Consider the following 25,035-nt stretch of genomic DNA (forward strand, 5'->3'; position numbering starts at 1 on the left):
CCAGTTGATCGCATCAGCTCCTGAGGCTTCTGCTTTCTTCAAGTAGTTCTCGAGCCTTGGTTTTCAGCTCCATCAGCTCCTTTAAGCACTTCTCTGTATTGTTTATTCTAGTTATACATTCTTCTAAGTTTTTTTTTCAAAGTTTTCAACTTCTTTGCCTTTGGTTTGAATGTCCTCCCATAGCTCGGAGTAATTTGATCGTCTGAAGCCTTCTTCTCTCAGCTCGTCAAGTCATTCTCCATCCAGCTTTGTTCCGTTGCTGGTGAGGAACTGCGTTCATTTGGAGGAGGAGAGGTGCTCTGCTTTTTAGAGTTTCCAGTTTTTCTGCTCTGTTTTTTCCCCATCTTAGTGGTTTTATCTACTTTTGGTCTTTGATGATGGTGATGTACAGATGGGTTTTTGGTGTGAATGTCCTTTCTGTTAGTTTTCCTTCTAACAGACAGGACCCTCAGCTGCAGGTCTGTTGGCATACCCGGCCGTGTGAGGTGTCAGTCTGCCACTGCTCGGGGGTGCCTCCCAGTTAGGCTGCTCGGGGGTCAGGGACCCACTTGAGGAGGCAGTCTGCCCGTTCTCAGATCTCTAGTTGCATGCTGGGAGAACCACTGCTCTCTTCAAAGCTGTCAGACAGGGACATTTAAGTCTGCAGAGGTTACTGCTTTTTGTTTGTCTGCGCCCTGCCCCCAGAGGTGGAGCCTACAGAGGCAGGCAGGCCTCCTTGAGCTGTGGTGGGCTCCACCCAGTTCGAGCTTCCCAGTTGCTTTGTTTACCTAAGCAAGCCTGGGCAATGGCGGGTGCCCCTCCCCCAGCCTTGCTGCCACCTTCCAGTTCCATCTCAGACTGCTGTGCTAGCAATCAGTGAGACTCCCTGGGCGTAGGACCCTCCGAGCCATGTGCGGGATATAATCTCCTGGTGTGCCGTTTTTTAAGCCCGTCGGAAAAGCGCAGTATTCGGATGGGAGTGACCCAATCTTCCAGGTGCCGGCTGTCACCCCTTTCTTTGACTAGGAAAGGAAACTCCCTGACCCCTTTCGCTTCCCGAGTGAGGCAATGCCTTGCCCAGCTTCGGCTCGTGCACGGTGCGCACACCCACTGACCTGCACCCACTGTCTGGCACTCCCTAGTGAGATGAACCCGGTACCTCAGATGGAAATGCAGAAATCACCCGTCTTCTGTGTAGCTCATGCTGGGCCTCTGATTTTATTTATTTACATCTTCTTTTTTTCTTAGTCTAGATAAATGTTTGTCAATTTTGTTTAATTTTTCAAAAACCAACTTTTTTTCATTGATATTTTGTACTGTTTGCTTCATTTCAATGTCATTTATTTCTGCTCTAGTCCTTATTATTTATTTTCTGCTACTGATTTTGGGTTTGGTTTGTTCTTGCCGTTCTAGTTCTTTAAGATATATAGCTAAGGTGTTTATTTGTAGTTTTTCTTCTTTTTTGATGTAGACTTTAAGAGCTACAAACTTCCCTCTTAGTACTGCTTTTGCTGTATCCCACAGGTGTTGGTATATTGTGTTTCAATTATCATTTGTTTCAGGGAATTTTTCAATTTCATTCTTAATTTCTTCATTGACCCACTGGTCATTCAGGTGCATACTGTTTAATTTTCATGTATTTGTATAGTTCCCAAAATTCCTCATTATTGATTTCTAGTTTTATTCCATTGTAGTTAGAAAAGATATTTGATATCATTTCAATTTTTAAAAATGTTTTAAGACTTGTTTTGTTGCCTAATGTATGTCTATCTTTGAGAATGATCCATGTGCTGAGGAAAAGAATGTCTATTCTGTAGCTACTGGATGAAATGTTCTGTAAATATCTTTTAGGTCCATTTGATCTATAGTACAGATGAAGTCTGGTTTTTCATCAGTTTTCTTTCTGGAAGATCTGTCTAATGCTGAAAGAGGAATGTTGAAGTCTCCAACTATTATCGTATTGGGAGTGTGTCTCTTCCTCTTTCACTCTAATAATATTTGCTTTATTTATCTGGGTGCTTCAGTGTTGGGTGCATATATATTTAAAATTGTTATATCCTCTTTCTGAATTGACCCCCTTCATGAGGATGGAGCACTCATGGCCTACCTACCTCTTTAATGGTCTCATCTCTTAACACTGTTGCATTAGGGATTAAGTTTCATTAAGTTGCATCAGGAATTATAATGACCTTCTTTTGTCTCTTATAATTTTTGTCTTGAAATTTGTCTAATATATGTATAGCTACTCTTGCTCTTTTTTGGTTTCTATTGGCTTGGAATATCTTTTTCCATCCCTTTATTTTCTGTCTATTTGTGTCTTTATAGGTGAAATGTGTTTCTTATAGGCAACAGATCATTGGGTTTTATTTTTTATCCATTCAGCCACTCTGTATCTTTTGATTGGAGAGCTTAATCCATTGACAGTCAAAGTCATTATTGATAAGTAAAGACTTACTGTTGCTATTTTGTTATCTGTTTTTTGGCCGTTTTGTGGTCATTTCGTCTTTCCTTCCTTCTTGTCTTCCTTTTAGTAAAGCTGATTTTCTCTGGTGACATAATTTATTTTCTTACTTTTTATTTTTTGTGTATCTGTTGTATGATTTGGGTTTGAGTTTTTCATAAGTCTTGCCAATACAATCTTAGAACTCATGATTTTAAGCTGATAACAACTTAATTGTTTGCATAAAAAAATCAGCAAAGAAAACTAATAAAAACTCTACCCCTTAACTTCATTCCCTTGCTTTTTAACTCTCTGTTGTTTCTATATATATCTTTTATACTCTATGGCTTGAAAAGTTGATATAGTTATTATTTTTGACTAGTTCATCATTTAGTGTTTCTACTTCAGATATGAGTAGTTTACACACATTTACAGTGTTATAATATTTTTTCTGTGTACTTATTATTATCAGTGAGTTTTGTACCTTCATATGATTTCTTCTTGCTCATTAACTTTATTTTCTTTCTGACTGAAGTACTCCTTTTAGTATTTTCTTGCAGAACAGGTCTGGTGTTGATAATCCCTCAGCTTTTGTTTGTCTAGGAAGTCTTTATTTCTACTTCATGTTTGAGGGAGATTTTTGCTGGATATACAATTTTAGGGTAAAAGGTTTTTTCCTTCAGCACTTTAAATATGTCATGCCACTCTCTCGGCTTGTAAGGCTTCCACTGCAAAGTCTGCTGCCAGACGTATTGCAGCTCCATTATATGTTACTTGTTTCTTTTCTCTTGCCGCTTTTAGCATCCTTTCTTTATTCCTGATCTTTAGGAGTTTATTAAATGCCTTGAGGTAGTCTTCTTTGGGTTAAATCTGCTAGGTGTTCTATAACCTTCTTATACTTGGATATTGATATGTTTCTCTTGGGAGGTAAAAGGCCAATAACCACTCTTAGATTTGCCCTCTTGAGGCTATTTTCTAGATCCTGTAGGCATACTTCATTCTTTTTTATTTTTTCTTTTGTCTCCTCTGACTATGTATTTTCAAATTGTCTGCTTTCAAGCTCACTAATTCTTTGTGCTGCTTGATCAGTTCTGCTGTTAAGATTCTAATGCATTCTTCAATATGTCAGTTGCATTTTTCAGCTCTAGAATTTGTGCTTGATTCTTTTTAATTATTTCAATCTCTTTGTTAAATTTGTCTGATATACTTCTGAATTCCTTCTCTTTGTTATCTTGAATTTCACTTTCCTCAAAACAGCTATTTTGAATACTGTGTCTGAAAGGTCACATATGTCCATTTCTTCAGGGTTGTTCCTTGGTGCGTTATTTAGTTCATCTGGTGAAGTCACTTTCCTGGATGGTCTTGCTGCTTGTAGATGTTTGTTTGTACCTGGGCACTGAAGAGTTAGCTATTTATTGCAGTCTTCACAGTCTGGGCTTGTTCTCATCCATCTTGGGAATGCTTTCCAGGAATTCAAAAAGGACTTGGGTGTTGAGACCTAAGCTGTATCTGCTATAGGGGCACCCCAGGCCCAGTAATGCTGTGGTTCTTGCAGACTTGTAGACATACTGCCTTGATTGTCTTAGACAATATCTGGGAAAATTTTCTGAATTACCAAGCAGAGACTCTTGTCACTGCCCTTACTTTCTTCCAAATGAACAGTCTCTCTCCCTGTTCTCAGCCATCTGAAGCTAAGGGTGGAGGGACATAGCATCCCCATGGCCATGACCATCAGGATTGTGCTTGGTCAGATGTTAAACAGCACAGCACTGGGTCTTAACCAAGGTCCACTGTAACCACTACCTGGCTACTGCCTATGCTTTCTCAAGGCCCTAGGGCTCTGCAATCAGCAGATGGCAAAGCTAGCCAGGCCTGTGTCCTTCCCTTCAGGGTGTCAAGTTCCCCCAGACCCCAGGTGGATCCAGAAGTGCTGTCTCAGAACTGGGAGTCAGGGACTACAATAAAAAAACCTTAGCAGTCTACCTGGTATTCTATTTTACTGGGGCTGAGCTTACATTCAAACCACAAGACACAGTCCTTCCCACTCTTCCCTTTCCAAAGGCAGATGAACCTCACCCCATGGCCATCACAACCCAGGCCTACAGGGAGTACTGCCAGAGTACCAGTGATGTTCCCTTAAGACCCAAGGGTTCTTCAGTCAGCTTGTGGTGAATGATGCCTAGGCTGGGAGTCACCCTTCAGGGCAGGAGGCTCCCCTCTGGTCCAGGACAGGTCCAGAAATGCCGTCCAAGAGCCAAGTCCTGGAATTGGGGACCCCAAGAGCCTACTTGGTATTCTACCCCCATGACTGTGCTGGTACCTAAGGTGCAAGACAAAGTCCCCTTTACTTTTCTCTCTGCTTTTTTCAAGTGAAAGGTCTTGTCCTATAGCCATCACAGCTGGAAATGTACTGAGACCCACCTGATGCCACCAAGTCTCAGAGTCTCACCCAAGGCCCTCAATGCAGTCCCTGGGCATCACTGATGGTTATTCAGGGCCCCAGGGCTCCTCAGTTAGCAGGTGATGAATCTTGCCAGGATTGGGTCCTTCCCTTCAAGGATATAGGTGTCCTTCTCACCCAAGGAGTGTCTAGAAATGTCATCTTGGAGCTAGGGCCTGGAAAGGGGGCATCATGACTCTGACCAGTGCCCTATCTTACTGTGGCTAATCTGGTATCCAGGATGTAAGATAAAGTCCTCCCCACTATTCCTTCTCCTTTCCTCAAGCAGAGGGAAGGGGTCTATTTTGGAGCTGCAAGCTGAGTGGTCTGGGTTAGGGGAGGGGTGATTGCCACACTCTCTTAGCTGCCCCAGCTGGTGTCTCAATAGAACACATGCCACCCCCAGTCCACAGTCTCTGGGCCTAGTTCAGCACTAGGACTCACCTAGGAGTTGCAGTCCTTGTGGCCTAGACTGCCTTTCAAATTTACTTAGAGCACCAGAGCACTTTAGCCCATAATAGGAGGGCTTATGCAAACTCAAGTATTGACCACTAGGATCAGCAATTCCCCTCTGGCTAGGGCTGGTTTAAATATTCCCTCCATGGGTAGGCATCAGCTGAGTTTGGTCCAATTTTGCTTTCTGTTATAACAAGATAGCGCTGAGTTCAATGCCTCAAAACTGCTGCACTGACTGTCCCTCTCCCCAGTATACAGAATCACTCTCCGCACCATGTCGCCACTCTAGGGAATGGAGGAAGGGTGGCGTCAGTGGCTCAAGACTGTTTTTCCTACCTGTTCAGTGCCTCTTTCAGTGATATAAAGTTAAAACCAGGTACTATGAGTGCTCTTATGCAGTTCTTAGGAAGGTGTTTTTTTGTGTGTAGATAGTTGTTAAATTGGTGTGCTTGCAGTGGGTGTCTTCTATTCCGCCATCTTGTTCCACCCCTCATCTACATCTTTCTAATATATAAGGATCTCTTAAATACCAAGAAAAAAATGCCATAACCCAAGGGGGGAAAAGATATAATAGAGAATTCACAGAAAAAGAATCGCAAATAGCCAATGAGCATTTTTAAAAGATGCTCAACTTCACACAGAGCGAAGCGCAAACTAAAACTTCTATCTATCCGTCCCCCTGTGAGATTCAGAAAAATCCTAAGTTTGACCACAATCCCTGTTGGTGAGGCTGTGGAATAAAATGTACATTGCTATTGGTGCCAAATGGTGACACAAGGAACTTGGAAATATATATATATCAAAATTGAAATTCAGCAATATCTATCAAATACCAGCATATTTCTCCTTTAACTTAACAATGCCACTCCCAGAAATTACCCTGAAAATGTACCTCCACAAATAAGAAACATTGTACAAAGTTGTTCACTTACAGTATTTGTAAGAAAAATATACTGGAAATAGCCCAAATGTCCATCAATAGGGCATTGACTGAAAAAACTACAGTTCATGCATGTAATGGACTACTAAATGGTCATAAGTAAAGGATGAAGAAATACCTAGCACTAACACAGAGGAATCTATAGGAATATTTTATTAAATAAATGAATTCACTTAATTCTTTTATAAAATATTCTATATTACATTTAGAATGAGAAAGGTCGGAAACTAAGACTCATGGGTATTTATGTGTTTATATATTTTTAGGATTTATTTTTTTAAAAATGGACTGGAATGAGAAACCAGAAAGCAGCAAAAAAAAAAAAAAAAAAATACTCATGTTGCAGAAGGAAATAGGGCAGGGAGGATAAGGATAGAAACCAGACTAGTATTTTACATATTCAAAAAATTAAATCATTAAAAGTTTCAAGGTATTCCATCAGACTAGATAACATGAAGGACTATGCTAGCATAGAATACCTAAAAGAGTACCAGATCAACATGAAACTTTTGTCTGTAAAAAGACAGTACAGAATTAAAAGATCATTCAAACATGAAGTATTTGCTACACACAAGCCTAAAAGCAGTCAGTATCCAGGACACATAAAATATATATAGGAGATATAGACATATAAAAGACACATCCCATAAAGAAAACCAAACTTCAGAAAAGGAACATGAGCAAATGACATTTCACAAATGAAACACTGATGGCCAATTAACCTAATTAGTAATCAGAGAAATATAAATTAGAACTACAATGAGCTATCAGATTACCAATAATGATAAAAGACTGAGATATTGTTGGTGAAAACATGTAACAACCAAGACTGTTATCCCTTGCTAAGAGGGGTACAACTGGAATAACCATTTAGGAAAATAATTTTGCATTACCTTGAAGATGCAAAGAAGTGCATATCATATGAACTAGCAATTCTACTCCTAGAAATATATCCTAGATAAACTTTTTATACATGTGTGCAAGGAAAAATGTCAATAATACTCCAAGTAGCATTGTTCTTCATAGGAAAATATTCAAAACAACGTAAGCAAAATATTCAAAATAACCTAAATATCCATTGTTAGAAGATACATAAATTGTGATATATTCATACAGTAGAATGCTGTATAGCAGGAAAAATAATAAATGTACTAGAGCTACAAGTATCAAAGCAGATGAACCGTAAAATATAATATTGGGTGAAAAAAAAAGCAAGTTGCAGAAAAATATATAGAGTTGGATCAATATATAGGAAGTTCAAAATAAAGCAGTTAAAAAGTCGTGTTATAACAAAAAACAAATTCAAGGAAATAGTTACCTCTAGAGGGCAGGATATGAAATACAATTGAAGAAATCTTCAAAAGTATTATGTATTGTTTCTTAAGCTACCTAGGGAGTATGAGGGTTATCTGTTTTATTCTTATTTGCTAAACTGTACCTATACATTAATGTACTCATGTATATTTAATAAAATATAAAAGTAATTTTAAAGAGTCAATTGCATTAGTAGTACTAAAATATCCATGATATATATTTGTTGGCAAACATCTAAAAAATAACTTCAAATTTAACTGATTTCTATTTAATTGTTAGTTTTTAAAATAGAGTAAAATTAACTTATACAGTTATACTGACAGATTTTCTTAGTAGATGTTGGCCTGCTTTTTAAAGAATATATTCCTCCTTCTTCCATCAGAATCTAGGAGAAAACCAAAATGTTAACAATTCCTAAGTATACATAATAATATTCACTTATATCTACCCTATTTACACTACCAATTCATTTTATAGTACTTTTCTTTTACATTACTTCAGTTCAACATGGTTTATTTTTAAACCACAAAGAAAAATTAGCCTGTGGTAAACAATAAAATGAAATTTAAATTCATTAAAAAACAACAAGCAACAGAATAGACACTTGCCAAGAAATGAATTACTGAGAAAAAGGAAAAGCTTCAGGTAATCATAGTAAATGCAGCTGAAGAAAGACAAACATATTAAGGCAATTTGGAAATTTGTTATTCTTTATTTAATTTCCTAAGTTAGATCATCAGTCGTTTATTATCAGGTTTTTTAAATAATAAAAGCTCTTAGAGGTATAACTTTCTACAGAACACACTATTGGTTTTGGTTTCCATCACTTTCTATGTAATTTGTACTTTATTTTCATTTCCTTTCTCTAACAAAGCAAACGAACCCTGAGTGTTTCTTTATTTCCAGGATGTTAAGGGAAGTTAAGTATCTCTTTTTAGTTGATTTCAATTTTATCAAATTTTGATTAGAGAATGTACCCATGAATCTCTCCTTAGATAAATGTCTTAGATTTTCTTTATGGCTTACTATATGAATTATGTTTGCATATGTATCATGGGCTTATAAAAATTTTTTTCTATACATTCTCTGTTGGTAGGATATAGAATTTTAGATATATAAAATAAAGGAGAAATTGTCTAGCTGCTTCCCAAACCTGACTCCCTTTTTCTTGGACATACAGCTAGACTGTATTTCCCGGCCTCCCTTGGAATTGGTTTAGACATGTTACGTAAGTTCTGGTCATAGGCAGAAGTAACGTAAACTACTGCCGGTCCTGGTCCATAAAAATCTTCCCCACAATCCTCCACTTCCTTTTCCTTTCTTCTCTCTGGTAACAATAAACTGGGAGCCACCAGTTTAGGGCCTGAATAACTACATGGAGCAGAGCCCCTTCCCTAACCCCTCTATCTTATCATTTAAAAATCTTTTCTCTTCAAGTCATGACACATTCAAGCCCCAAACTTGCAAGAAGAACACAAAACTTTCAAGAAAGCTATGCAGACCCCACGGCAGGCCTGCACTCCAATACCTACTTCAGATCTGTTTGAGAAGGACAGCAAAGATCTTCCTAAAGGACAAGACACTAAGTTATTCACAAATGTCCTCCATCCTCCAGGATGGCAAGCCTTGCTATGGATCAGAAAATCTGCATCTCCTATTTTTCTCTTTTCCGAATGGGCTTTTTATTGCATTTATATGGTCTTTGCTCCAATAGTATATATGTTTTCTTAATGTATGTATTTTGCTATCTGTTTGCTTTCAACCTTTATTATATTCTAGATACGTTGCTTATAACCTATATTTTTTCTTCATAATTTGATATTCTTTGAATCTTGAATTCATATTCAATATATTAATTCATATTCAATATGTTAATTGCTATCATATTCAATATGTTAATTGCTAAGTGGGTTTCATTTTTAACACTGTATATAGAATTGCTATTTCATTTCTCCCCATCTTGATCCGGTTTCCTAGTGTGACATCATCACTCTTGAATTTTGTTCTTCCACGTCTCCACTTCTCTGGTGAATACGTTCCCATGTTAACAATTGTTATTTTAACTTTATTCCTCTACTAAACCTTTAAAATTAAATAATTATACTCCTCTAATACTTTGTTCTTTCCTATTCTCTCCCACTCCCATCAAAGGCTCTTGAGAACACCACATGTCCCCATCCAAGAGGCTTGTTCTGTTTGCTTGTTTTAGCCCGTATGTCTCTTCATCAATTCTTCCTCAGCAGAATCTACCTGTTTTAATTTTACCTAACCTGTGGGCAGGTGCAGCCCAGCCCTCTTTCTACTGCTACCCCTTCATTCCATCCCATTGGTGACTCTTGCCTTGGCCCCTCTGGTAGAACCTAATTTTAGTCAGGGTTCCACTGCACCTTTGGCCATGGCCAGGCATCACAATTTAAAGTCCCCATACCTGCTCTACCCAAGGAACTCCTCATAGCACCTGATTCCCTTTGGGCTACATCAATAGGCTTTTTTCTTTTTTGACTAGTTCTAGCTACATTCAAGCTGCCAGCTTTCTAGACATAGGTGTGGTCAAACAGAATTTGTTTTTGAAGTATTAAATTCTGTTGATAATTCATCTTTTGGGAGGATACATCTATATTATTCATATTTGGGGAAATATGAATTATTTAAAGGAATAACAGGACAGCTTCCATCACTACTGACCACATTCTCCTCCTTTTTCTTTCCTACGACACTAGCACTCCTCAAACCTCTCTAGTAGCTCATTCTCAGCCTACTTTTCTGGTTCCTCTTCTACTTCATACCCTCCAACCTGAAATGTGCCTTCTCAGGAATTTGACAATTTTTGTTCTTATTCTATACACTTTCTCTCGAGAATCATATACTTGGATGTAGTCAATTATCTGCTATTCATAAAGGCTAAAAAATCTCTTCTCACCTCAAGCCCTGTATATATAATTGCCTACTATACATCTCCACATAGATCACAGGTTTTTCAGAAGATCCTCACTTGAGCTCAGTGGGTCAAACTTACCTCTCTCAGAAATCTGCTCCTCCTCTGAATCAGAGTGATGCTAGGTATTGTTTTTAAAAAGTATATCACAAAATGTATAATGCCAAACACAATCATTTCTCTCTTGTGTAATAATCTAAAGTGAGTGTTTCTGGTAAGCAGGCAATTTTCCTCCATGTAGTGATTCAGAGACCCAGTCCTTTCCATCTTGTGGCTCCATTATCCCTTGGGGCCTCACTACCATCTAGCCATCAAAGAAAGACAGCATGGAAAAATAATTCCCTTTTCTTATAAGCCTTAACCTAAAATGATGCACATCACTTCTCCGAACATTTCATTAGTGAGATCTAGCCATATGGCCACATGTACATGGATGGATGGTTAGGAAACATGTTCCTTGGCTGGGAAGCCATTTCATGGTGGCAGCTCTATTCTATTAAAAAGGGTACATTCTACAAAAAAAACGGTACATGGATTTTGATGGACAGTTAACCTTTCCTGCCACCTCCTCCTATGGTTTCAGTCTTGTTCAGTAGCACAATCCCATCAACTACCCATTTACTCAAATCATAAATAAATCTAGGTCTTTCTCAATTTCTTCCTTCTCCCTTAACTAATCACCAATCACCAAGTACTATCGATTCTAGATCTAAATCTTCTCTTCTCTCATTTCATCCTTACTGCTATTGTAAAACTTCAAGCTCTCATTATTTCTTCCCCTAACTTGAGCTGTTCCACTTATCAAATCCCTCCTCATTGTTGCTAGAATCAACTTTTTTATTACTCTGATGTCATCATATTCCTCTGCTAAAATTTGTTTAGTGGATCTCTGTTTAATGATCAAGAATTAAACTGTTATATATCATACAAGGCCATTCATGACCTACCCTTTTGTATTGTCCAGAATTACCTAGGCCACTCCTGCACCCTTTATCATTAGTATTATAAATTGTAGCTATAACAATAACTAGAATGAAACAAGGTACTTGAAATTTCTAAAACAGGCTGTACTCTGACATCTTAGTATATCTATATTGCTCTTTCTTCCCAATTTGACCATTTGGTAAACAACTTATTGATACTGTGCTCAAAAGTTACCTCCTCCATCACATCTTCCTCCTGTTTACAGATGAAACTTAGAAGTACCTTTTACTAATAACCCAAAACAAACTTTAATTCAAGCAATTTATCTAACTGCATTACATTTTTGTCTCTTTCTGACTAGCTACTAGATGAAGACTTCTTAAAAACAGGTTCCATGTCCTTTCATCTCTGTACCTTGCAGAGTCTAGTGCATAACAGAATATAATCTTGAGAACAAAGCACCATTTTATCCCCAGTGTCTAGCATACAGGAAACATTCAATAAGTGTCTTTATATGAATTCATAATATGTACTCAATAAACATTTATTGAAGAAAAAAGGGAAAACAGTATAGCTGAAAATATCAAGTCAGATAAGACAGACAGTTTGAATCTTGGCTTGAGAGTGTGACCTCAAACAAGTTATCTAATCTCTTTACATTTCAGTCTCTTTTGCTGTGAAGACTTTAGCAACTCAGGCTCCTGTAGATTAGAAATAAACTACATAAACTTCCTAGCACTGTTGTAAAAATTATACCCTTATGATGGCAAGGGATTATAACATTACATAAGCAGTGTTTATAGATATTTCAATAGTATGGCAAATATAAAATTATGTAGCACATCGAAACCTAAAGCATTTTCATGTTGAAAGATGATATGGTTTGGATCTTTGGGTACCCCCCAGCAAATCTCATGTTGAATTATAATCCCCAGTGTTGGAGATGGGGCCTGGTGGCAGGTGACTGAGTCATGGGAAGTAGTTTCTCCTGAATGGTTTCGCACCACCCCCTTGGTACTGCCCTTACAATAGTGAAGTTTGTTGTCATGAGATCTGGTTGGTTAAAAGTGTGTGGCACCTCCCGCCTCACTCTCTCTTGCTCCTGCCTTTGCTGTTTGAGATGCCTCACACCTGCTTCACCTTCCACCATAATTCTAATTTCCTGAGGCTTCCCCAGAAGCCAATTCTTCCCCAGAATCCTGCTTCCTATACAGCATGTGAAACCATGAGCCAATTAATCTATTTTCTTTATAAATTACCCAGTCTCAAGTATTTTTTATAGCAATGTGAGAACAGACTAATACAGAAAATCGGTACCAGGAGCGGAATTTTGATATAAAGACACCTGAAAATGTGGAAGGAATTTTGGAACTTGGTAATGGGCAGAAATTGGAAGAGTGTGGCAGGCTCAGAAGAAGACAAGAAGATAAGGGAAAGTTTGGAACTTCGTAAAGACTGGCGGTGGAATGGTTCTAACAAAAAAGGCTGAAAATGCTGGTAGTGATATTGATAGTGAAGTTGAGGCTGAGGAGGTCTCAGATATAAATGAGGAACTTATTGGGAACTGGAGCAAAGGTCACTTTTGTTATGTGTTAGCAAAGAACTTGGCAGCACTGTGCCCCTGCCCTAGGGATCTGCGGAACTCTGAACTTGAAGGTGATTAATTTAGGATATCTGGCAGAAGAAATTTCTAAGCAGCAAAGCATTGAAGATATGGACCAGCTGCCTCATAAGAACAGCCTATGTTCATATGTGTGAGCAAAGAAATGATATAAAACTGGAACTTATATTTAAAACAGAAGCAGAGCATAAAAGCTTGGAAAATTTGCAGCCTGGCCATGTGGTAGAAAATAAAAGCCCATTTTCCGGGAAGGAATTCAAGCAGGCTGCAGAAATTTGCATAAGTAAAAAACGAGCTAAGTGCTAATAGCCAAGGCAATGGGGAATAGGTCTCAATGGCATTTCACAGAACTTCATGACAGCCCCTCCTATCACATGCCTGAAGGCCTAGGATGGAAGAGTGGTTTCCTGGGCCAGGCTCAGGGCCCTGCTGCTCTGTGCAGCCTCAGAACACTGCTCCCTGTATCCCAGTCACCCCAGCTCCAGCCATGGCTCAAAGGGGCCCATGTACAGCTCAGTCTGCTGCTTCAGAGGATGCAAACTGTAAGCCTTGATGGCTTCCATGTGGTGTTAAGCCTGTGGGTGCACGGAGTGTAAAAGTTAAGCCTTGAGAGACTCCACCTAGATTTCAAAGGATGTATGCAAAAGCCTAGATGTTCAGGCAGAAGTCTGTTACACAGGTGGAACTATCATGGATAACCTCTACTAGGGCAGAGTGGAGAGGCAATGTGGAATTGGAGCCCCCACAGAGAGTCGCCAATGGGGCACTGCCTAGTGGAGCCATGAGAAGAGGACCGCCATCCTTCAGACCCCAGAATGGTAGATACACCGACAGCTTGCACCTAGCTCCTGGAAAAGCCACAGGCACTCAGCCCCAGCCCATGAAAGCAGCCACAGGGGCTGAACCTTGCAAAACCACAGAGGCAGGGCTGCCCAAGGCTTTTGGAATCCACCTCTTACACCAGTGTGTCTGGATGTGAGATATAGAGTCAAGGGAGATTATTTTGGAGCTTTAAGATTTGTGACTGCCCTGTTGGGTTTCAGACTAGCACGGGGCCTGTAGCCCCTTTCTTTTGGCCTATTTCTCCCTTTTGGAATGTAAATATTTACCCAATGCTTGTACCACCATTGAATCTTGGAAGTAACTACCTTATTTTTGATTTTACAGGCTCATAGATGGAAGAGACTTGCCTTGTATCAGGTGAAACTTTGAACTTTTGAGTTAACGCTGGAGTGAGTTAAGACTTTGGAGAACTGCTGGAAATGCATGATTGTATTTTGCAATATGGGAAGGACATGAGATTTGGGGGGCTGGGGGTGGAAAGATATGGTTTGGATCTATGTCCCTGCCAAATCTCATGTCAAATTATAATCCTGAGTGTTGGAGGTGGGGCTTGGTGGGAGGTGATTGGATCATAGCAGGGCAGTGCTTTCTCCTGAGTGGTTTAGCACCATCCCTCTTGGTGTTGTCCTCATGATAGTGAGTTTGTTCTCCTGTGATCTGGTCATTTAAAAGTCTGTGGCACCTCCCTACTCACTCTCTCTTGCTCCTGCTCCTGCCATGTGAGGCTCCTTGCTCCCCCTTTGCCTTCTGCCATAATTAGAAGTTTCCTGAGGCCTGCCCGAAACCAATCAGATGCCAGCATCATGCTTCCTGTACAGCCTGCAGAACCATGAGCCAACCAAACCTCTTTTCTTTATAAATTACCCAGTCTTAGGTATTTCTTTATAGCAATGCAAGAATGAACTAATACAGAAGTTTTGTAATACTTAAAAAATGTGTTTAAAATTTCCTCAAGATTGTTTTGTCTCAAATAAAGCATGTTAACAGTCTCTGAAAACGTGTTTTTATTTCTAGATCTAAGCTATAATTTCCTCAGAATAAAAAAGTATAAGAAAAAGAGTCCATCCAAAAAAATTTAATGAATAAATGTTAAGCTTAAATCAAAGTGAACGTTAAATACAGTAATGTGATATGGTAATACAAACTGACTTAATTAAGAAGATAATGTGAGACTGTGCTTTACCTCATCAAGTCCAAAGTCCCATGACTGCTTAGAGTGCAATTCTTCCGAAGGTATACTTCCCCTAAGGATTATAAATACACAGTATCAAAGTTTGTTGTGTTCCCTCTGGGAATTATTGTTCTAAATTAGAGTTCCCAAACTTGGCTTCAGATCAGAATTATATGGGAAGCTTTCTTAAAAATAAAGATTCATAAGCTCCATACCAAGGAGCCCACCTATTATGTGCAAGTCAATCTTGGTATTCTATAGTTTAAAATCACTACCTCAAGTAATCTGGACCTGCAGTCAGGATTGGGAACCATGTCCTAAATTGCTTTTATAAGGTACATTTAAAACTCAAGGCCTAACATGATTTTTTCACTCATAAATTTCTAGATATTGGGAGATTTAACAACAAAAATACAAATTTGCCAATTTTATGAAATGTTTTGTAAGTCTATGTTTTAATTAATTTGTAGTGCCAATCCCACTAAAATTGCATCTTTTTATCAATCAATATTTTTAACAATTCCACAAGAAATCACTTCCAGAATAAAAATTTATTCTAGTTCATGATTTCCAACCAGAAAGATTTGGCTAAATTGTAATTATTACCAAGAAAGTTAGGACTATTACCAAGAAACGTTAGGACTATTTTAGCTAGAAACTACTAGCTAAAATAAAGTTTTCTTTAGTTACTTATAATTGCAGGCCATTATTCAGAAAAGCCTGGAAGGCAGTTCTCAAACTTTTAAGGAATAAATTTAACATCAACACATAATGGATGAGTGTAAAAATCACCTTAAACTCAGAACATTTTGTACACCAGCTGCAAGAAGAGAAAGAAAAATCTGGTGGAACATAATTGTTTTCAATGTATGGGTAGAGGAGATTGTAATCTTGAACATAGAGAAAACATGGAGTCTCTGAGAGGTAAATGTTGGCAATGAGAAGAGTGCTCTATCCCTAAAATGTACACTGTCCTATAAACTGCTGATATGCTTGCTTATGCCACTAACATCTGAATTCTATCACTCCCTGTAGTGATTCTATACCAACCAAGCAAGCAACCTTCCCACTGAGAGCTGTTTGAAAGTAAGAAAATATGCTTTTTCATGTCAATAAGACTTCCTATACATGTTCCCTTTCTATTTATTACTTTAAGTTAATAAATTGACATTCTGGTGGATATGAGTTTCTTGAACACATTAAATCAATTTCCTCAAATCTAATCAACACTAATATTCAGATAAGAAGGTATTTGGGAGCTGGCAAATATAAGCACCACACTCTCAACTGGGGTGATATTATCAACACTGTGACTCCTGGTAAGGCTCCTTTGAGACCAGGTTGCCTGCCCACACTCAAATGGCAATACGCCTACCTCACTTTGCATCAATTCAACGTTCATCATGCATCATACTAGATCCTGATTTGTATTCCCCAGATTTACCTAAAAACTTACATAGAGTTTGCTGGATATTTCTGAATACTTTTCTGTGGTGTCTTCTCTTGGTAATCATTTTCAAATTTTTCTTAAAAAACAAAAGTATGCACCGAGTTAAAAATTTAGCATAGTCTATTTTCATTTTTTAATTCAAAGCATATTAACATGACATGTACAGAGGAAAACCACTGGTCCACAATGTTATATAATAGGAAGCCATTCTATTTTTGGTTTCATTTTCCTCCAAACACATAAACACACATACAAATATATAGACGTGTGTGTATAAATATACAAATATATATACTAAAACTGAAAGAAAAAAAGAATATGTAATTACATTTTCCATGTACAATACCAACCTTTTCTTTCAGAGCTGCTTGGGTAGTAATCGTTCTCAAAAGATGTACTAAGATCATTTCTTTCATTTTTGTTATACTCTCTCTGATACTTCTTGTTTGGCTGACATTTTTCTGGATAACTTGTTTTATTCAAAGTCGAATTACTAAAAGTCAACTCTGGAGCTGTAAAAATGTTTCTAATGCATCTGTCAGTGACATGGTTTTTATCAGAACTAGTGACTACACAAGTATCTCCCATACTATCATAATCACACTTGTTAAATGTTTTCTTTATCCTTTGCTGATCTATGTTTAATACATTGATCATATTTTGACTAACAAAAGAGTCACAATTCTCTGATAGAAGGTTAGGAGTAGACTGGTTCACATCTTCAAGAAAATTTGAAACTTCCTTTCCATTTTTCCCCCAAATATGCTGTACTGAGTGTTTTTCAGTAATGTAGTCTGACTGTCTTATTTCATCCGTGCTTCTACAATCTTCATCCATAATTACAGCAGGGCTTTTAGTAAGTAAATTCCTATTTCCTAGACTTTGGGATAAACAAAAACATATTTAGCAAGAAAAGCATGGATTATTTGCATTTAGAAACTCTTACTTTCAATTCTTAGAGGACATATTGAGTTGCTAGTAACATTTACCTAGACTATGTTTTTATTTTTTATATTTAAATAAATAATATTGCTTTGGGTGAAAATTTGTCTAATGTGCTCTTCTAATGACTTATTGAGTATGAAAATAATCTATGGTCAGTTTTTTATTACAACATGAAATGTTAGCATGAGGTTTAATTAAAACATGACCAACCTATAGTATATTTTCTGTAATAAAATCTAAAGAATAAACTAGACAACCACTATATGTCACTGCTGTTCCATTTAACCAGAGAAAGATGTTTTGAAGGCTGTGTAGAGAAAATTTATCACCAGTGTTAAAACATAAAATCAAATAGTTATGAGACCATTATAACATATTTTTCAATCTAATATGGATATAAAAACAATTATAAAGTTCCCAAGGAAGAGCAATATATATACAAATGTGTATATATGTAATAAAACCAAGAGATAAGGTGAATTAGATAAAAACTAATTAGATGAATTAGATAACTTGTAAGTTCTATTCTAATGCAGAAATAATACTTCTAGGTTAAGTCCAATTTGTGTACAAGAATCAAAGATATAGTGGAAAATAATTACAAATCAAGATGTTTCTTATTTTATTGTCAGTGACTACAAATTTATTTGGAAGTGAGTTGTTCCAGAGGTTGGAGTTATCAAAAAAATCAGGAAAAAAAAGCACAGACTGCTAAAACTCTAATAACTATTTTTAAATTATTTATCAAATATTTGATGATCACCTACTCTGTTCCAGGTACTAGGCCATATATTGGTAATAGAGAGATAAAAGAGCTCAGCTTGTTGTTAAAGAGAGAGATTAATGTTTTACCCATGAATGTTCACAGCTCATGATCCTACGTTGTTTCTCAATGAGGGCCTTATTGGTGTTTTAGACAGAATGATGTTATTTTGCTATACCAAAAGACACAGTATATAGTATGCACTAATATACACCATTAACATGAGGAAAATATCTGTTACTCTACATAAAAGAATAGAGGTAAATGCACTTTATAAGATATTAAGCACACTATAAATGTAAATCTTTTTTTTATTATTCTTTCAATAGTTTTTGGGAAATGGGTGATGTTTGGTTACATGAACAAGTTCTTTAGTGGTGGTTACTGAGATTTTGGTGCAGCCATTACCCAAGCAGTGTACACTGTACCCAATGTATAGTCTTTTATCCCTCATCCCTCCCCCACCCTACCCCAGAGTCCCCAGAATCCATTATATCAATCTTTTTTGTGTGTGTGGGAGACGGAGTTTTGTTCTTTTCATTCAGGCTGGAGTGCAGTAGTGCAATCTTGGCCCACTGCAACCTCTGCTTCCTGGGTTCAGGCAATTCTCCTGCCTCAGGCTCCTGAATAGCTGGGATTACAGGTGTGTGCCACCATACCCGGCTGACTTTTGTGTTTTTAGTAGAGACAGGGTTTCACCATGTTGGCCAGGGTGGTCTCAAACTCCTGACCTCAGGTGATCCACCTGCTTCAGCGTCCCAAAGTGCTGGGATTATAGGTGTAGGCCACCACGACCGGTCCATTATATCAATCTTATGCCTTTGTGTCCTCAAACCTTAGTTCCCACTTATAAGTAAGAATGTAACAATGTTTGGTTTTCCATTCCTGAGTTACTTCAGTTAGAATAATAGTTTCCAACTCCATCTAGGTTGCTGTGAATGCCATAATTTCATTCCTTTTTATGGCTGAGTAGAATTCCATGGAGTGTGAGAGTGTGAGTGTGTGAGAGTGTGTGTGTGTGTGTGTGTGCGCGTATGTATTTTCTTCACCCACTCATTGGTTGATAGGCATTTAGGCTGGTTCCATGTTTTTGTAGTTGTGAATTGTGCTGCTATAAACATGCACGTGCAAGTGTCTTTTTCATATACTGACTGATTTTCCTCTGGGTAGAAACCCAGTAGTGGGATTGCTGGATCAAATGGTAGTTCACTTTTAGTTCTTTAAGGAGTCTCCATACTGTTTTCCATAGTGGTTGTACTAGTTTACATATCCACCAGCAGTGTAAAAGTATTCCCTTTTCACCACATCCATGCCAACATCTATTATTTTTTCATTTTTTAATTATGACCATTCTTGTAGGAGTAAGGTGGTGATTGCATTGTGGTTTTGATTTGCATTTCCTCCATCTTTAGTGATGTTGAGCATTTTTTCATATCTGTTGACCATTTGTATTATCTTCTTTTGCAAATTGTCTATTCACGTACTTAGCCCATTTTTTGATGGGATTACTTGTTTTTTTCTTACTGATTTGAGTTCCTTGTAGATTCTGGATGTTAGTCCTTTGTCAGATGCATAGTTTGGGAAGATTTTCTCCCACTTTCTGGGTTGTCTGTTTACTTTGCTGATTATTTCTTTTGCTGTGCAGATTTTTATTTTAATTAGGTTCCATTTGTTTATTTTTGTTTTTGTTGCATTTGCTTTTGGTTCTTGGTCATGAATTCTTCGCCTAAGCCAATGTCTAGAAGAGTTTTTCTGATGTTATCTTCTAGAATTTTTATGGCTTCATGTCTTAAAGTTTTTGATCAATCTTGACTTGATTTTTATATAAGGTGAGAGATGAGGATCCAGTTTCATACTACATGTGGCTTGCCAACTATCCCAGCACCATTTGTTGAATAGGGTATTCTTTCCCCACTTTATGTTTTGGTTTGCTTTGCCGAAGATCAGTTGACTTTAAGTATTTGGCTTTATTTCTGGGTTCTCTATTCTGCTCCATCTGTCCACATACCTATATTTATACCAGTGCCATGCTGTTTTGGTAACCATAGCCCTGTAGTATAGTTTGAAGTCAGGTAATGTGATGCCTCCAGATTTGTTCTTTTTGCTTAGTCTTCCTTTGGCTCTGTGGGGTTTTTGGGGTGCATATGAATTTTAGGATATTTTTTCTAGTTCTGCGAAGAATGATATTGGTATTTTGATGGGAATTGCATTACATTTATAGATTGCTTTTGGCAGTATGGTCATTTTTACAGTATTAATTCTACACATCCATGATCATAGGATGTGTTTCCATTTGTTTGTGTCATCTATGATTTCTTTAAGAAGTGTTTCTAGTTTTTCTTGTAGAGATCTTTCACCTCCTTGGTTAGGTGTATTTTATTTTTTGCAGCTGTTGTAAAAGGGGTTGAGTTCTTGATTTGATTCTCAGCTTATTCAGTGTTGATGTATAGCAGTTCTACTGCGTTGTGTACATTGATTTTGTACCCTGAAACTTTACTGAGTCCATTTATCAGATCTAGGAGCTTTTTGGATAAGTCCTTAGGGTTTTCTAGGTATACTATTATGTCATTGGTGAACAGCAACAGCTTGAGTTCCTCTTTATCTATTTGGATGCCCTTTATTTTCTTCTCTTGTCTGATTGCTCTGGCTAGGACTTCCAGTACTACGTAGAATAGAAGTGGTGAACTCTTGTCTGACTGTTCTGGCTAGGACTTCCAGTACTATGTCGAATAGAGGTGGTGAAAGTGGGCATCCTTGTCTTGTTCCAGTTCTGGGGTGGAATGCTTTCAACTTTCCCCCATTCAGTATAATGCTGGCTGTGGGTGTGTCATAGATGGCTTTTATTATCTTAAGGTATGTCCCTTTTATGCTGATTTTGCTGAGGGTTTTAATCATAAAGTGATACTAGATTTTGTAAAATGCTTTTTCTGCATCTATTGAAATGATCATATAATTCTTATTTTTAATTCTGTTTATGTAGTGTATGATATTTATTGACTTATGTATGTTAAACCATCCCTGCATCCCTGGTATGAAACTCACTTGATCATGATGTATTATCTTTTGGATATGCTGTTGGATTCAGTTAGCTAGTATTTTGTTGAGGATTTTTGCATCTATATTCATCAGGAATATTGGTCTATAGTTTTCTTTTTTTTTTTTTTTTGTTATGCCTTTTCCTGGTTTTGGTATTAGGGTGATACCGGCTTCACAGAATGATTTAGGGAGGATTCTCTCTTTATCTTTTGGAATAATTTTCAGTAGGATTGGTACCAATTCTTCTTTGAATGGCTGATAAATTCAGCGTGAATCCATCTGGTCCCGGACTTTTTTTTTGTTGGCAAGTTTTAAAATTGCTGTTTCAATCTCACTACTTGTCATTGGTCTGTTCAGAGTTTCTATTTCTTCCTGGTTTGATCTAGGAGGGTTGTATATTTCTAGGAATTTATCAATCTCCTATAGATTTTCTAATTTGTATGTGTAAAGGTGTTCATAGTAGCCTTGAATAATTGTTTGTATTTCTGTAGTATCAGTTATAATATCTCCCATTTTGTTTCTAATTGAGCTTATTTGGGTCTTCTCTATTCTTTGTTAATCTTGCTAATGGTCCATCAATTTTATCTTTTCAAAGAACCAGCTTTTCATTTCATTTATCTTTTGTATTGTTTTTTCTGTTTGTTTCAATTTCATTTAGTTCTGCTCTGATCTTTATATTTCTTTTCTTCTGCTGGGTTTGGGCTTGGTTTGTTCTTGTTTCTCTAGTTCCTTGAGGTGTGACCTTAGATTGTCTATTTGTGCACTTCCAGACTTTTTGATGTAGGCATTTAATGCTATTAACTTTCCTCTTAGCACCACTTTTGCTGTATTCCAGAGGTTTTGATAGGTTTTGTCACTACAACTGTTCAGTTCAAAGAATGTTTAGATTTCCGTCTTGATTTCATTGTTGACCCAAAGATCATTTAGGAGCAGATTATTTAATTTCCATGTATTTGTACAGTTTTCAGGGTTCCTTTTGGAGTTGATTTCCAATTTTATCCCACTGTGTTCTGAGAGAGTACTTGATATAATTTCTGTTTTCTTAAATTTATTGTGACTTGTTTTGCAGCCTATCATATGGTCTATCTTGGAGAATGTTCCTTGTGCTGATGAAAAGAATGTATATTCTGCAGTTTCGGGGTACAATATTCTGAAAATATCTGTTAAGTGCATTTGTTCTAGGGTACAGTTTAAGCCTATTGTTTCTTTGTTGACTTTCTGTCTTGATGACCTCTCTAATGTTGTCAGTGGGGTACTGAAATCCCCCACTATTATTTGCCATCTATCTCATTTCTTAGGTCTAGTGGTAATTGTTTTATAAATTTGGGAGCTCCTGTGTTAGGTGCATATGTATTTAGGATTGTGATATTTTCCTGTTGTTCTAATCCTTTTATCATTATATAATGTCCTTCTTTGTCTTTTTAACTGTTTTTGCTTTAAAGTCTGTTTTGTATGATATAAGAATAGCTACGCCTGCTCGCTTTTGGTTTCTGTTTGCATGGAATATCTTTTTCCACCTCTTCACCTTAAGTTTATGTGAATTCTTATGTGTTACATAAGTCTCTTGAAGACAACGGATACTTGGTGGATGGATTTTTATTCATTCTGACATTCTGTATCTTTTAAGTGAAGCATTTAGGCCATTTATATTCAATGTTAGTATTGACATGTGAAGTACTTTTCTATTCATCATGTTAGTTGTTGCCTGGATATCTTGGTGTTTTTTTTTTTTTCATTGTGTTATTGTTTTACAAGCCCTGTGAGATTTCTGCTTTAAGGAGGTTCTATTTTGGTGTATTTCAAAATTTAGAACTCCTTTTAGCATTTCTTGTAGTGCTGGCTTGGTAGTGGTGAATTCTCTCAGCATGTTTGTCTGAAAAATACTTTATCTCACATTATGAAGCTTAGTTTCAATGGATAGAAAATCCTTGGCTTATATTATTTTGTTTAAGGAGGCTAAAGATAGGATCCCAATTCCTTCTGGCTTGTAGGGTTTCTGCTGAGAACTCTCTTGTTAATCTTACAGGTTTTCCTTTGTAGGTTACCTGATGCTTTTGCCTCACAGTTCTTAAAATTCTTTCCTTTGTCTTGACTTTAGATAACTTGATAACTATTTACCTAGGTGATCATCTTTTTGTGATGAATTTCCTGGGTGTTCTTTGAGCTTCTTGTATTTGAATATCTAGATCTCTAGTAAGACTAGGGAAGTTATCCTCGATTATTACCTCAAATAAGTTTTCCAAACTTTTAGATTTCTCTTCTTACTCAGGAACACTGATTATTCTTATGTTTGGTTGTTTAACATAATCCCAAATTTCTTGAAGGCTTTGTTCATTTATTTTTTATTAATTAGTTTTTCTTTGTCTTTGCTGGATTGGGTTAATTCAAAAGCCTTGTCTTCAAACTCAAGTTCTTTCTTCTACTTGTTCGATTCTATTGTTGAAACTTTCCAGTGTATTTTGTATTTCTCTAAGTGCATCTTTCACTTACAGAAGTTTTGATTGTCTTTTCTTTATGACATCTATTTCTCTGAAGACCTTTTCATCCATATCTGGTTTTTTTTTTTTTAATTTCCTTAAGTTGGTGTTCTCCTTTTTCTAGTACCTCCTTGAGTAGCATATTAATCAACCTTCTGAATTCTTTATCTGGCAATTCAGAGATTTCTTCTTGGTTTGGATCCATTGCTGGAGAACTAGTGTGGTCTTTTGGGGGTGTTACAGAAACTTGTTTTGTCATAGTACCAGAATTACTTTTCTGGTTCCTTCTCATTTGGATGGACTGTCTCAGTGGAAAGGATCTGGAACACAGGGGCTGCTGTTCAGATTCTTTTGTCCCACAGGGTGATCCTTTGATGTGGTGCTCTCCCTGTTCCCCTATGGGTGGGGCTGCACATGAGCCAGACTGCAGTGATTGGGTCTAGCCCCCCAGTGAGGCTATCAGGCTCCAGGTTGGTGCTGGGGAATGTCTACAAAGAGTCCTGTGATGTGATGAGGTGATCCATCTTCAGGTCTCCCAGCCGTGGATACCAGCACCTGCTCCAATGGAGGTGGCAGGGGAGTGATGTAGACTCTGTGGGAGTCCTTGGTTGTAGTTTTTAGTGCACTGGTTTTCTCAAATGCTGCTTATGCTAGCAGTGAAGTTGTCACATGAACAGACTCAGGACCTCTGGATAGCCAGGATGTTGCACGTGGTAGAATTAGCTGTTGTTTTCTCCTTCTTTGGAGCAGGCTTGTTCTGAGTTGCTATAATGGACTGAGTTGGCTGGCCTCCAGCCCAGAGGTGGCACTTTCAAGAGAGCACCACCTGTGGTAGTAGAAGGGGTATGCAAGTTTGCCCTACATTGGCCAGGATAAATTTTCAGGTTTCTCAAGCAATAGGTGGGGCCATAGAGTTCCCAAGAGTTTATGTCTTTTGCCTCTGGCTACCAAAGTGGGGGAAAAAAAATCAGGTAAGGGCAGAGTTAGAAAGGTCTGTGCTCAGACCCTCCTTGGGCAGTGCTTGCTGCAGCCACTGTGGGGGATGGGGGTGGTTCTCAGGCCAATGAAGTTATGTTCCACAGAGGATTATGGCTACCTCTGCTGCATCATACAGTTCATCACTGAGAGAAAGCCTCTGGTGATAGGCTTCTCTCAGCTCCCAGGCAGCAAGTAAAGCCTGTCTCACTCTCACCATGCCCACCAACAGTGCTAAGTTTACATCCAGGCAATGGGCACACAGTGCTGAGATCTTGCCCCAGGCTATGAGCCTCCCCACTAAGAAAGCAAGCAGGGCTCCCAGG

General features: G+C 37.7%; 1 protein-coding gene across 1 annotated transcript in view; it reads right to left on the minus strand.

The window, feature by feature from the left end:
• Positions 1–25,035, minus strand: part of REDIC1 (regulator of DNA class I crossover intermediates 1) — a 96,148-nt gene that overhangs the window by 22,121 nt on the left and 48,992 nt on the right. Inside the window, exons 8-11 of the mRNA XM_003825725.5 lie at positions 16,864–17,393; positions 16,520–16,589; positions 15,076–15,136; positions 7,891–7,954 (exon numbers count right to left, since the gene is read on the minus strand). Of these exons, the coding sequence (XP_003825773.2) occupies positions 7,891–7,954; positions 15,076–15,136; positions 16,520–16,589; positions 16,864–17,393 (725 nt within the window). The remainder of the gene's footprint in view (positions 1–7,890; positions 7,955–15,075; positions 15,137–16,519; positions 16,590–16,863; positions 17,394–25,035) is intronic.

This window comes from Pan paniscus, chromosome 10 (genome assembly GCF_029289425.2).
Source record: "Pan paniscus chromosome 10, NHGRI_mPanPan1-v2.0_pri, whole genome shotgun sequence".
In the NCBI taxonomy this organism is placed as follows: domain Eukaryota; kingdom Metazoa; phylum Chordata; class Mammalia; order Primates; family Hominidae; genus Pan; species Pan paniscus.